The following is a 13,513-nucleotide window of genomic DNA, read 5'->3' as shown; positions in this document are numbered from 1 at the left end:
CCATTCCCGCCCCAGCTAGGATCTCCACCCCCACTTGCTCCCCGGCTGGGATCCCCACCCCCACCCCCACTGCCCTCCGGGATCCCTGCCCCCCTCCCCCTCCGGCTGGGATCCCTGCAGCTCCCCCCTCACTGGGATCCCCACCTCCCAGATCCTACCCATTGGGATCCCTGCCCCCTGCCCAATCCCCTACCTCCAGATCCTTCCCCTGCCCTGCTGGGATCCCTGCCCGATCCCCTACCTCCAGATCCTCCTCCCCCCGCTGGGATCCCTGCCCCCTCCCTGATCCCCTACCTCCAGATCCTCCTCCCCCCGCTGGGATCCCTGCCCCCTCCCTGATCCCCTACCTCCAGATCCTCCTCCCCCCGCTGGGATCCCTGCCCCCTGCCCGATCCCCTACCTCCAGATCCTCCTCCCCCCGCTGGGATCCCTGCCCCCTCCCTGATCCCCTACCTCCAGATCCTCCTCCCCCCGCTGGGGTCCCTGCCCGATCCCCTACCTCCAGATCCCCCTGCCCCTGCTGGGATCCCTGCCCCCTTCCCAATCCCCTACCTCCAGATCCTTCCCCTGCCCTGCTGGGATCCCTGCCCGATCCCCTACCTCCAGATCCTCCTCCCCCCGCTGGGGTCCCTGCCCGATCCCCTACCTCCAGATCCCCCTGCCCCTGCTGGGATCCCTGCCCCCTGCCTGATCCCCTACCTCCAGATCCTTCCCCTGCCCTGCTGGGATCCCTGCCCCCTCCCTGATCCCCTACCTCCAGATCCTCCTCCCCCCGCTGGGGTCCCTGCCCGATCCCCTACCTCCAGATCCCCCTGCCCCTGCTGGGATCCCTGCCCCCTGCCTGATCCCCTACCTCCAGATCCTTCCCCTGCCCTGCTGGGATCCCTGCCCGATCCCCTACCTCCAGATCCTCCTCCCCCCGCTGGGGTCCCTGCCCCCTCCCTGATCCCCTACCTCCAGATCCTCCTCCCCCCGCTGGGATCCCTGCACCCTGACCGATCCCCTACCTCCAGATCCTCCTCCCCCCGCTGGGGTCCCTGCCCGATCCCCTACCTCCAGATCCTCCTCCCCCCGCTGGGATCCTGCCCCCTCCCTGATCCCCTACCTCCAGATCCTCCTCCCCCCGCTGGGGTCCCTGCCCGATCCCCTACCTCCAGATCCTCCTCCCCCCGCTGGGATCCTGCCCCCTCCCTGATCCCCTACCTCCAGATCCTCCTCCCCCCGCTGGGATCCCTGCCCGATCCCCTACCTCCAGATCCTCCTCCCCCCGCTGGGATCCCTGCCCCCTCCCTGATCCCCTACCTCCAGATCCTCCTCCCCCCGCTGGGATCCCTGCCCCCTGCCTGATCCCCTACCTCCAGATCCTCCCCCCCCCGCTGGGATCCCTGCCCCCTGCCTGATCCCCTACCTCCAGATCCTCCTCCCCCTGCTGGGATCCCTGCCCCCTGCCTGATCCCCTACCTCCAGATCCTCCTCCCCCCGCTGGGATCCCTGCCCCCTGCCCGATCCCCTACCTCCAGATCCTCCTCCCCCCGCTGGGATCCCTGCCCCCCCGCCTGGCTATGGCATCGCTGCCCCCCAGATCCCCCCCCGGGGCTCACCCACCTGCACCGTCTCCTCCCAACGCGCCTTCTCCCCCGCCAGCCCAGAGACCAGCTTGTCGGCGCGGTCCAGCTTGATCTCCATCTCCTCGGAGCGTTTGCGCAGATCCTCCTTCTGCGCCAGCTTCTCCTCGTACTCCTGCTTCAGCCGCTCCAGCTTCTCCGCCACCTGGGGGGGCAGAGCCGTGAGCCCCCCCGCGCTGCGCCCAGCCCGGCGTCGCCCCCCTCCCCGCCGCCCGGCACACCGACCTCCCGCAGCTTCTCCTGCGCCTCGGCCTGGGACGCCTGCTTCTCGGCCAGCTGGGCCAGGGCGGCGTTCATGCGGGCGCGCTTGGGCTCCACCACCCGGTAAATCCGGCCGTACATCTGGGGGGGGAGCAAACGGCTGAGAGAACCCCGGAGTCCTGCCCCCCGCTCTAACCGCCAGCCCCCACTGCCCTCCCAGAGCCGGGGAGAGAACCCAGGAGTCCTGGCTCCCAGCCCCCCTGCTCTAACCCACCAGCCCCCACTCCCCTCCTAGAACTGGGGAGAGAACCCAGGAGTCCTGGCTCCCAGCCCCCCTGCTCTAACCCACCAGCCCTCACTGCCCTCCCAGAGCCGGGGAGAGAACCCAGGAGTCCTGGCTCCCAGCCCCCCTCACTCTAACCCACCAGCCCCCCTCCCCTCCCAGAGCCGGGGCAAGAACCCAGGAGTCCTGGCTCCCAGCCCCCCCTGCTCTAACCGCCAGCCCCCACTGCCCTCCCAGAGCCAGGGAGAGAACCCAGGAGTCCTGGCTCCCAGCCTCCCCTGCTCTAACCCACCAGCCCCCACTCCCCTCCCAGAGCCGGGGCAAGAACCCAGGAGTCCTGGCTCCCAGCCCCCCCTGCTCTAACCACCAGCCCCCACTGCCCTCCCAGAGCCAGGGAGAGAACCCAGGAGTCCTGGCCAGCCCCTCCCCTCCCCAACTCCCTCCCCCTGCCTGTGGCTGGCCCCGCCCCTTCCCAAATCCCTCCCTCTGCTTGTGGCTGGTGCCTGGCCCCTCCCCTCCCCGTCCCCTCCCCGTGCCCGGCCCCTCCCCTCTCCTCCCCGTGCCCATGCCCGGCCCCTCCCCTCTCCTCCCCGTGCCCGTGCCCGGCCCCTCCCCTCTCCTCCCCGTGCCCGTGCCCGGCCCCTCCCCTCTCCTCCCCGTGCCCGTGCCCGGCCCCTCCCCTCTCCTCCCCGTGCCCGGCCCCTCCCCTCTCCTCCCCGTGCCCGTGCCCGGTCCCTCCCCTCTCCTCCCCGTGCCCGTGCCCGGTCCCTCCCCTCTCCTCCCCGTGCCCGTGCCCGGCCCCTCCCCTCTCCTCCCCGTGCCCGTGCCTGGCCCCTCCCCTCTCCTCCCCGTGCCCAGCCCCTCTCCTCCCCGTGCCCGTGCCCGGCCCCTCCCCTCTCCTCCCCGTGGCCGTGCCCGCGGCCCCTCACCTCCATGGCGCGCACCCACATGCAGAGGGACTTGGCGGCGAGCGAGACGCGCCCGATGATGTCGGGCTGGAAGTCGGGCTGGGAGCAGAACCCGCTGATCTTCTTCAGCACCTTGTCCGAGATGTTGTCCTTGTCGAAGTTGATCAGCTGCTTGATGAACGTGGCCTCGCCTGGGGGGGGGCACCGGGGGGAGTGGCACGCGCTGGGCACGGCCGGCCTGGCACTGCCCCTCCGGTGCCCACCGCACCCGCTGCCCCCCAGCCCAGCGCCCGGCCGGCAGCTCCCCCTGCGCCCCCTCCTGCGCCCCGCCCGCTGCCCTCCTGATTTAGGCTCCACCCCTTAGTTCTCCCCCCACGCCCAGGCTCCTCCCCCAGCTGCCCCGGCCCCTCCCCACGCCTCACCCAGCTGCCGCTTGGCTTCGGCCCAGGTGGGCTCGTTGCCGCGCAGGATCATGACGGCCTGCATCACCGTCTCCACCAGCGTGGGCGGGCGCCCGTACGACTTGATCTCCGTCATGTCCTTCTTGTTGAGCGACTCCAGGGCCTGGGGGGGGGACGAGGCGGGTCGGGGAGGGGCTCTGGGGCAGCACCCGCCGGACGGAGCCCCGAGCCGGAGCAGCCGGGTGCCCGCCCCTTGGCCCGTTACCTTCATGGCCTCCTCCAGCGCGGGCAGCGCCTCCTCCAGGTCCTTCTGGGCGTTGTCAGCCAGCGTCTTGCACTTGATCTCCTCCGCGGCGATCTTCTCGCTGTTAGCGCCCACCGTCTGGGGAGAGCCAGGCGGGGGCCCCCGCGCCCGTCAGCCCGCGGCGGAGCCGGGACCCCGCGCCCGTCATCCCGCGCCCGGATCTGGGCCCCCCGCGCCCGTCATCCCGTGCCCGGATCTGGGCCCCCCGCGCCCGTCAGCCCGCGCCCAGATCTGGGACCCTCGTGCCTGGCAGCCCGCGCCTGGATCTGGGATCCCCGCGCCCGGCAGCCTGCGGCGGAGCTGGGACCCTGCGCCCGACAGCCCGCGCCTGGATCTGGGCCCCCCGCACCCGTCAGCCCGCGGCAGAGCCGGGACCCCGCGCCCGTCAGCCCGCGCCCGGATCCGGGACCCCCGCGCCCGGCAGCCCGCGCCCGGATCCGGGACCCCCACGCCCGTCAGCCCGCGCCCAGATCTGGGACCCTCGTGCCTGGCAGCCCGCGCCTGGATCTGGGCCCCCCGCACCCGTCAGCCCGCGGCAGAGCCGGGACCCCGCGCCCGTCAGCCCGCGCCTGGATCTGGAACCCCCGCGCCCGTCAGCCCGCGCCCGGATCCGGGACCCCCGCGCCCGGCAGCCCGCACCCAGTCCCCGTCAGCCCGCGCCCAGATCTGGGACCCTCGTGCCTGGCAGCCCGCGCCTGAATCTGGGATCCCCGCGCCCGGCAGCCTGCGGCGGAGCCGGGACCCTGCGCCCGTCAGCCCGCGCCCGGATCCGAGCCCGGCCCCAGGCCCCACGGCCCGTCAGCCTGCGCCCGGATCCGAGCCAGGCCCCAGGCCCCGCGGCCCGTCAGCCTGCGCCCGGATCCGAGCCCGGCCCCAGGCCCCACGGCCCGTCAGCCTGCGCCCGGATCCGAGCCCGGCCCCGGGCCCCACGGCCCGTCAGCCTGCGCCCGGATCCGAGCCCGGCCCCAGGCCCCACCGCCCGTCAGCCTGCGCCCGGATCCGAGCCCGGCCCCAGGCCCCACGGCCCGTCAGCCCGGGCTCGGATCCGAGCCCGGCCCCGGGCCCCACGGCCCGTCAGCCTGCGCCCGGATCCGAGCCCGGCCCCAGGCCCCACGGCCCGTCTGCCTGCGCCCGGATCCGAGCCCGGCCCCAGGCCCCACAGCCCGTCAGCCTGCGCCCGGATCCGAGCCAGGCCCCAGGCCCCGCGGCCCGTCAGCCTGCGCCCGGATCCGAGCCAGGCCCCAGGCCCCGCGGCCCGTCAGCCTGTGCTCGGATCCGAGCCCGGCCCCCGGCCCCACGGCCCGTCAGCCCGGGCTCGGATCCGAGCCCGGCCCCGGGCCCCACGGCCCGTCAGCCTGCGCCCGGATCCGAGCCCGGCCCCAGGCCCCACGGCCCGTCAGCCAGCGCCCGGATCCGAGCCCGGCCCCAGGCCCCACAGCCCGTCAGCCTGCGCCCGGATCCGAGCCCGGCCCCCGCGCCCATCAGCCCGTCAGCCTGCGCCCGGATCCGAGCCCGGCCCCAGGCCCCACAGCCCGTCAGCCCGCGCCCGGATCCGAGCCCGGCCCCAGGCCCCACGGCCCTTCGGCCTGCGCCCGGATCCGAGCCCGGCCCCCGCGCCCATCAGCCCGCTGTGAGGAAGTGGGGGATCGTCTTGTTTTCCCAGTGGGTTGCATGCAGGGGATGGGACTCAGTTTCCCTGGGTGTTACTGGTTTAACGAGGGGAGGGAGTTCGCTGGGACACAGGACCGGAGAGGGAACGTGGGACCCCGGCCGGCGGCCTGGAGGATGGAGACCCCAGCGACTGGTGACCCGACGGCCCAGAGACCCAGCACAGGGGTCGCAGCCGGTTCCGGCCAGTGGGAGGACCCCGGGCTGCGGCGAGAGGACCCCGGCGACCGGACCAGAGGGGCCCGAGGAGGCCCGGGCCCCCCTTCCCCCCTCACCTTCTGCTGCTCGTCGGCCTCCCTCTTCTGGCGCACGATGATGACCAGATACTCCTCGCACTGCTTCTGGAACTCCGCCACCTTCTTCTTGGCCTCCTCCAGCTCCAGCGACATCCCCTCCACCTTGCTGCGCGTCTCGTCGATCTTGGCGAGCCCGTTGCGCAGCTTGTTGGCCTGGTCCGAGAGCTCCGTGCGCTTCTCCGCCAGGAGCCTGCGGGGAGACGTGAGCCACGCCTGCAGCGCCGGGCAGGGCTCTCTGCCGGACTACAGCCCCCAGGATGCACCAGGGGCTCCTCTGCCGCATCCCCGGGAGGGGACACAGCGATGGCTCATGGGAGATGTAGTCTGGCTGGGGCGCCAGGCCTAGAGAGGGGGATGGGAGCACGAGGCTCCCAAACTACAACTCCCATGAGCCACCGCGGTGCCCACTGCCAGTGAAATATTTCAGTCTCAGGCTGACATGACAGTTGCCATGGGAAACCCGCCCACCCTTTTCCCCACCAGTTCTGGGCCTCAGCACGGGGGATGGGGCTACCGGAGCCCAGGAGATCCCATGGGATCCCACAGGCCCACCCCCGGGGAGACCCCCCCACGTCCGGGCAGATCCCCTCAGCTCCCCCTGCTCCCGGGGAGACCCCCCCCCGCGTCGGGGCAGACCCCTCGGCTCCCATCCCCCCCGGGGCAGGGTCGGGCCCTCGGCTCCCCAGCCCGCACCGCGGTGGCCGGCCCGCGGGACTCACTTCTTGTAGCCCGAGACCAGCTCCAGGTAGTTGGTGGGGGTGACGTAGTTATGGCGCCTGAGCTCCAGGAGCATCTTCTGCGAGTAGGAGGCCACGGACCAGTGCATGGTCACAAAGATCCTGGCCACCTTCTTGTGGATCTGGGGGGGCAGACGGGGCTGGGTCAGATGGGGAGGGGGGGCAGGGGGGGGCGCCCAGCCGGAGAATCCTGGGTCCAGTTCCAAGCCCAGGGGAGTCTGGGAGGCAGAACGGGAACCCGGGGCCGGGCTGCAGCCGGGACTCTGACTCTGAGCACCGGCTCCCCCGGCCTGTCCCCCGGCACCCCCCCGCATGCGGCTCTCACCTCCAGCAGGGCCCCCGGCTCCCCCGGCGCGGCTCTCACCTCTGGCAGGGCCCCCGGCTCCCCCAGCCCCCCCCGCGTGCGGCTCTCACCTCCGGCAGGGACCCCAGCTCCCCTGGCACGCCCCGCGTGCGGCTCTCACCTCCGGCAGGGACCCCAGCTCCCCCGGCCCCCCCTGCGTGCGGCTCTCACCTCTGGCAGGGCCCCCGTCTCCCCCGGCCTGCCCCCCGGCACCCCCTGCGTGCAGCTCTCACCTCCGGCAGGGCCCCCGGCTCCCCCGGCCCCCCGTGTGCGGCTCTCACCTCCGGCAGGGACCCCAGCTCCCCCGGCCCCCCGTGTGCGGCTCTCACCTCCGGCAGGGACCCCAGCTCCCCCGGCACGCCCCGCGTGCGGCTCTCACCTCCGGCAGGGACCCCAGCTCCCCCGGCACCCCCCGCGTGCGGCTCTCACCTCTGGCAGGGACCCCAGCTCCCCTGGCACGCCCCGCGTGCGGCTCTCACCTCCGGCAGGGACCCCAGCTCCCCCGGCACCCCCCGCGTGCGGCTCTCACCTCCGGCAGGGACCCCAGCTCCCCTGGCACGCCCCGCGTGCGGCTCTCACCTCCGGCAGGGCCCCCAGGTCCACGCCCTCGAGGTATTTCTCCGCCACCTCCAGCAGCGCCTGGCGCGGCCACTCGGAGAACCAGTCGATGGTCGTGCAGTTCACCAGCGCCGGGTACTGGCGGATCCAGTTCCTGGGGGCACCGGGGGGGGGGCCACGCTGAGCACGTCCCGCACCTCTGCCCCTCCCCTCGGGCCCCCCATCCCTGCCCTGCCCCCACCCCTCTCCCATCCCTGCCCTGCCCCTAGCCTGCCCCACCCCGTCCCCATCCCTGCCCTGCTCTGTCCCCACCCATGCCCCGCTCCCTCCCCCATCTCTGCCCCGCTCCCACCCCACCGTCTCCCCAGCCCCCGCCCCCACACAGCCGTGGGCACCGGGCTGCACGTGAGGCCTGAGCTGCCCACCAGGGGGCGCTGCTGCTCACCGGAAGGGGTCCCCGATGGGGCTGAGGCAGAGCACCACGTGCAGGTTGTTCCGCACCCGCTCGATCAGGTAGCCGAAGAGGCTGTCGGGCGTCTCGGGGATCCCGTCGGCTCGGGCCGCGTCCAGGATCAGGGACTGGATCTGAGCACAAGGGACGTGGCTGCGGCTGGGCACGGGGTCCCGGGCTCTGCCCCCTCCAAGGGGCCCGGGCCCCCCACCCCCCCCAGCCACCGTGAGCGGCACCCATGCGCCGGCTGCCGGGGGGGGGGCGGGGGGGAATTGGGACACTTCACATCAGCCACAGCTGTGTAGCAGCCCGGGGCTGGGCTGGCAGGGGCTGCGGGTCGGGAGTGAGGGGCACTGGCAGGGCAGGGGCTGGCAGGGGCTGCGGGTCGGGAGTGAGGGGCACCGGCAGGGCTGGGGGAGCAGGGGGCTGCGGGTTGGGAGTGAGGGGCACCGGCGGCGCTGGGGGGGCAGGGGCTGCGGGTCGGGAGTGAGGGGCACCGGAAGGGCTGGGGGCAGCAGGGGGCTGCGGGTCGGGAGTGCGGGGCACCGGCTGGGCTGGGGGGGCAGGGGGCTGCGGGTCGGGAGTGAGGGGCACCGGCAGGGCAGGGGCTGGCAGGGGCTGTGGGTCGGGAGTGAGGGGCACCGGCAGGGCTGGGGGAGCAGGGGGCTGCGGGTCGGGAGTGAGGGGCACCGGCAGCGCTGGGGGGGCAGGGGCTGCGGGTCGGGAGTGAGGGGCACCGGCAGAGCGGGGGGGAGCAGGGGGCTGCGGGTCGGGAGTGAGGGGCACCGGCAGGGCTGGGGGCGCAGGGGGCTGCGGGTCGGGAGTGAGGGGCACCGGCAGGGCTGGGGGGGGCAGGGGGCTGCGGGTCGGGAGTGAGGGGCACCGGCAGAGCGGGGGGGGGCAGGGGCTGCGGGTCGGGAGTGAGGGGCACCGGCAGGGCTGGGGGGGGCAGGGGGCTGCGGGTCGGGAGTGGGGGACACCGGCAGGGCTGGGGGGCACAGGGGCTGCGGGTCGGGAGTGGGGGGCACCGGCAGGGCTGGGGGGCGCAGGGGGCTGCGGGTCGGGAGTGGGGGGCACCGGCAGGGCTGGGGGGGGGCAGGGGCTGCGGGTCGGGAGTGAGGGGCACCGGCGGCGCTGGGGGGGCCGGGGCTGTGGGTCGGGAGTGAGGGGCACTGGCAGGGCTGGGGGGGCAGGGGGCTGCGGGTCAGGAGTGAGGGGCACCGGCAGGGCTGGGCTGGCAGGGGGCTGCGGGTCGGGAGTGAGGGGCACCGGCAGAGCTGGGGGGGGGCAGGGGCTGCGGGTCGGGAGTGAGGGGCACCGGCAGCACCCCTTCAGCCCAGCTGTTGCAGGGCACCCCTGGGTGCCCCCCGGCCCGGCACCCGCACCTCCTCGAACTCGTCGGCCTTGTAGAGGTTGGGCACCTCCCCGGAGCTCAGGACGTTGTTGATGTCCTCCAGGAAGGAGTCGTCCATGATCTGCGTGTCCACGAAGAGGAAGGTGGTGGGTTTCAGGTCCACGCCCACCTGCCGGTACAGCTTCTTGATGTCTGGGGGGAGAGGCCGGGGGGCCGTCAGCTCCCAGGGGGGCTGGCTGGGCGGGGAGGGGCGGCGGAGGGGGGGGGACTCACCGTCTCTGAACTCCTGCTTGCGGTAGTGCTTGGTCACCTCGATCTGGAAGGTCTGGTCCTCGCAGATGGAGGAGGCCAGGCGGGCCAGGCTCTGGCGCCCGCTGCCGCCGATGCCCACCAGCAGCATGTTCCCGCGCGGCTGGCCGATCACCCGCACGATCCGGGTAACTGCGGGGGGGGGGCACCGCTCAGAAGGGGGCACCCCGGGGCCGCCCAGGTACCCCAAGGAGACCGAAAGGCTCGCGTTGCATGCTCCCTCCATGGCGCCCAAGGTGGGATGAAGATTTAACTCAAAGATCAAGGGGCCAGGACGCCGGGTTCCACCGCTGCCCTGGGCGGCGCGCCTCGGTTTCTCCAGTTTGGGAGGGGGGAGGGGAGGCCTGCTCAGCCACGTGGGGCTCGGTCAGGGGCAGAGGGGGAGCTGTGGAGGCGCCTGGCAGGGGCAGGGGCGGGAGGCGCCGCTCACTGTGTTCGATGGCGTCGCGGAAGAGCACGAGCTGCATCTGGACCACGCCGGGCGTCTGGTTGTACTCGTCCAGCGCCCGCTCCATCTCCAGCTTCAGCGCCGCCAGGTCCACCAGGTCCTCGTACACCCGCGGCTCCCGCATGAAGTCCCCTGGCCGGCGGGCGAGAGGGTCACCGGGCAGCCTGGCCCCGGCTCCGCCCACTACCCCCCTGCCCTCCCAGAGCCGGGGAGAGAACCCAGGAGTCCGGGCTCCCAGCCCCCCCGCTCTAACCACCAGCCCCCACTCCCCTCCCAGAGCCGGGGAGAGAACCCAGGAGTCCGGGCTCCCAGCCCCCCTGCTCCACCCACTACCCCGCTGCCCTTCCCGAGCTGGGCAGAGAACCCAGGAGTCCTGGCTCCCAGCCCCTCCTGCTCTAACCACCGGCACCCACTCCCCTCCCAGAGCCGGGGAGAGAACCCAGGAGTCCTGGCTGCCAGGCCCCGCGCTGTAGCACTAGCCCAGGAGCGGGGGCGTGGCAGTGCCACTCATGGGCTAAGCCCGTGGCACCCGGCCCCTGCCCGCGGCACCCACCGAAGATGGGCGGGCGCTTGCTGGGGCAGAGGTTGTGGAAGGTCAGGTCGAAGAAGGAGCCCAGCTTCTCGCTCAGGAGGCCGAGGAAGGCGTCCTTGTCGGCCGCGTCCACCAGGCGGTCGGAGAAGACCCTGCCGGGAGAGGGGGCTGGGCTCAGGCGCCGGGGGTTGCCCCCCTCAGGAGCTGGGAGGGGCCGGGCCCCACGTGGGAGGAAAGGGGCGCAGCGGGGCCGGGCGCGGGGGGAGGGGAGGTGCCCGATGGCACCGGGCCGGCAGTGCCCAGCGGCTGGAGGGGGCGCAGCGGGGCCGGGCGCAGGGGGCGGGGAGGTGCCCGATGGCACCGGGCCGGCAGTGCCCCGGGGGGCTGGAGGGGGCGCAGCGGGGCCGGGCGCAGGGGGAGGGGAGGTGCCCGATGGCACCGGGCCGGCAGTGCCCAGCGGCTGGAGGGGGCGCAGCGGGGCCGGGCGCGGGGGGAGGGGAGGTGCCCGATGGCACCGGGCCGGCAGTGCCCAGGGGGCTGGAGGGGGCGCAGCGGGGCCGGGCGCAGGGGGAGGGGAGGTGCCCGATGGCACCGGGACGGCAGTGCCCAGGGGGCTGGAGGGGGCGGGGGGCAGCTCTACCTGAAGCACTCGTGAATCCACAGGCGGGTGAGGCTGGGCTTGGTATCGTGGAAATCCTTGTGCGCCCGCAGCATCCCCTGGAACACCTGTGCCAGGGGCGGAGCCTGAGCCACCAGCTGGGACCCCCCCGCCCCCCTGCCGAGATACTGACCCCCCACCACCTCGGCCCCTGACCCATTCCCCGCCCCCCTGAGCCAGCCAGTCCCCGCCCTGGGGCCGGGGGGGAGCCGGCGCCCCCCAGAGGGGACAGGCCCCTGCCCCATTCCCCGCCCCCCTGAGCCAGCCAGTCCCTGCCCTGGGGCCGGGGGGGAGCCGGCGCCCCCCAGAGGCGACAGGCCCCTGCCCCATTCCCCGCCCCCCTGAGCCAGCCAGTCCCCGCCCTGGGGCTGGGTGGGAGCCGGCGCCCCCTAGAGGGGACAGGCCCCTGCCCCATTCCCCGCCCCCCTGAGCCAGCCAGTCCCCGCCCTGGGGCCGGGGGGGGAGCCGGTGCCCCCCAGAGGGGACAGGCCCCTGCCCCATTCCCCGCCCCCCTGAGCCAGCCAGTCCCTGCCCTGGGGCCGGGGGGGAGCCGGCGCCCCCCAGAGGGGACAGGCCCCTGCCCCATTCCCCGCCCCCCTGAGCCAGCCAGTCCCCGCCCTGGGGCTGGGTGGGAGCCGGTGCCCCCTAGAGGGGACAGGCTCCTGCCCCATTCCCCGCCCCCCTGAGCCAGCTGTTCCTGGAAGCCTCCGGCCCAGATCCCATCTGCGTGTGGCTGCTGCCGTGACGGGCAGGACGGAGACCCAACGGGCAGGACACACTGAGGGGTTGGCACTGGGCACCAAGACCGAACCTCTGCTGGATTCCTCCCTGCGCCAGCCCCACTCATGCCAGGGGCCTTCTGTGCCCCCCAACCCCCACGTGTGGGGCCAACAGATACTGTGAGCAGGGCCCCTAGTGCCATGCTGGCACCCAGGGGGTGGGCAGGGCCCCCTGGCTCCACGCTGGACTCCGGGCTCGGCTCCGAGCCATGGGGCGCGCGGGGCACCAGCTGGGTACCTTGGAGATGTCGCGCAGGTTGAAGAGGTAGTGGATCTTGGCGGGCGTGGGCAGGAATTTCTGCACCACGGCGTGGTACAGCTCGACCGTGGCCTCGGTGGCGACGTTCCCGAGCGGCTTCACCGCCTCCTCGAAGTTCTGCAGCTTCTGGTTGAGCATGGTGCCGAAGATGCGCCGGATCTGCGCCTCCTGCGGGGCGGCCGGAGCGGCACCTAGCGCCAGCCGCTCTCCCCTCACGGGGTCACCGCGCCCGTTCCCGGGGCAGGAGAGAGGGGACGCGGCTGCCGACTGGGCTGTGGGCATCCCGGGGGGCTGGGAGATGGCGGCCTGGCACCCACCTGCTCTGAGGAAGGGGTGCCTGGGGCGAATGGCGCCAGCAGAGGGGGCTGCCCGCGGCTGCTCTGAGTGTGCCGGGAAGGCCGCCGCGTGGCGCGTGCCGCAGCCGCCCTTACCGTGGGGAAGGTCATGTTGACGAGGTTGAATCTGCTCTGAAGCCGGCCGGATATGACGGTGCGGCCGCCTCCCGGGGGCCCCATGGCGGCCATCAGGAACATGTCCTGAGGGGAGAGAGCCGCCGCCGCTCACACCAACGCCGAGCGTCCGCAGGGGCCCGCGGTGCGGCTGCCGCATCCTAATTGTGTCCCAGCGGCAGCACCCGGCGCCGATGTCGGCTGTGGCACACGCCGACTAGACTCCGGACACAGACGCCCGCCTCAGCAGGTGCCCTGCCCACGTGAACCGTCGGAACGAGCTCCCCGGGCCCGCGGTGCGGCCGCCACCCCGGCGCTGCCAGCTCCCCCCGGCCGGCAGGGACCCCGCCTGCGCCGAGCTCCCCAGGCCTGAAGGGGGGACGCGCTGAAGAAAGGGGGCAGGCCAAGCGGGTGACACCGCTGAGCCCCGCAGCTCCCGGCAGAGAGGGGGCACCGAGGGGCCTGGGGTTGGCACCGCTCCTTTTCCGGAAGGCTCCCCAGCGCCGGGGGCGGCAGGGGGCGCCCCCCCATGAGACTCTGCAGAGACCCCTCGGAGCCAGCCAGGGGAACCTGCCCGCCCCGCCGGCCCCCCCCGAGCCGCGAGCCCCGGGGGGGAGCCAGGCGGGCAGCGCCGCGGCCGGGCGGGCTCCTCACCTTGACGTACTTGATGGTTTGCTTCTCGCGGTCGTACCAGAAGCCGTAGTCGATCCAGAGGCGCAGCAGCTCCAGCGGGGGCTGGGAGCCGAAGGCGTCCTTGGCCGGCATGTTGAGGTCGTCCATGAAGGTGATCATGCTCTTGCCGCCCACGGGCACGTAGACGCCCTTGGTGCGCTTCTCCACGCGGCTCTCGATGATGTTCTGCACGTTGTTGGAGGTGGTCTGGGGGCGGGCGGGGGGCTGAGTCCGGGGGGGGCGGGGGGCTGGCGGCTCCACGGGACGGGCCCAGGGCC

At 74.0% G+C, this 13,513-nt stretch overlaps 1 protein-coding gene across 3 annotated transcripts in view; it reads right to left on the bottom strand.

Annotated features, from left to right (window-relative positions):
• Nucleotides 1–13,513, bottom strand: part of DNAH2 (dynein axonemal heavy chain 2) — a 105,150-nt gene that overhangs the window by 20,466 nt on the left and 71,171 nt on the right. For 2 of the 3 annotated variants that reach the window (XR_006576173.1, XM_045001463.1), the window contains exons 50-66: nucleotides 13,218–13,442; nucleotides 12,546–12,650; nucleotides 12,094–12,282; nucleotides 11,059–11,144; nucleotides 10,440–10,570; nucleotides 9,869–10,018; nucleotides 9,403–9,570; nucleotides 9,161–9,321; nucleotides 7,770–7,909; nucleotides 7,346–7,478; nucleotides 6,406–6,545; nucleotides 5,666–5,876; nucleotides 3,684–3,800; nucleotides 3,440–3,581; nucleotides 3,039–3,208; nucleotides 1,851–1,967; nucleotides 1,606–1,770 (exon numbers count right to left, since the gene is read on the bottom strand). Coding sequence is in view for 2 of the 3 variants with exons in the window: in XM_045001463.1 (XP_044857398.1) it covers nucleotides 1,606–1,770; nucleotides 1,851–1,967; nucleotides 3,039–3,208; nucleotides 3,440–3,581; nucleotides 3,684–3,800; nucleotides 5,666–5,876; nucleotides 6,406–6,545; nucleotides 7,346–7,478; nucleotides 7,770–7,909; nucleotides 9,161–9,321; nucleotides 9,403–9,570; nucleotides 9,869–10,018; nucleotides 10,440–10,570; nucleotides 11,059–11,144; nucleotides 12,094–12,282; nucleotides 12,546–12,650; nucleotides 13,218–13,442 (2,550 nt within the window). In the remaining variant the exon portion in view is untranslated. The remainder of the gene's footprint in view (nucleotides 1–1,605; nucleotides 1,771–1,850; nucleotides 1,968–3,038; nucleotides 3,209–3,439; nucleotides 3,582–3,683; nucleotides 3,801–5,665; nucleotides 5,877–6,405; nucleotides 6,546–7,345; nucleotides 7,479–7,769; nucleotides 7,910–9,160; nucleotides 9,322–9,402; nucleotides 9,571–9,868; nucleotides 10,019–10,439; nucleotides 10,571–11,058; nucleotides 11,145–12,093; nucleotides 12,283–12,545; nucleotides 12,651–13,217; nucleotides 13,443–13,513) is intronic. The other variant, XM_045001464.1, reaches the window with a different exon arrangement.

The sequence above is a fragment of the Mauremys mutica genome, unplaced genomic scaffold (assembly GCF_020497125.1).
Source record: "Mauremys mutica isolate MM-2020 ecotype Southern unplaced genomic scaffold, ASM2049712v1 Super-Scaffold_277, whole genome shotgun sequence".
NCBI classification, from domain to species: domain Eukaryota; kingdom Metazoa; phylum Chordata; order Testudines; family Geoemydidae; genus Mauremys; species Mauremys mutica.
Note: the sequence above shows the minus strand (reverse complement) of the source record. Positions and strands in the feature narration are given on the sequence as shown.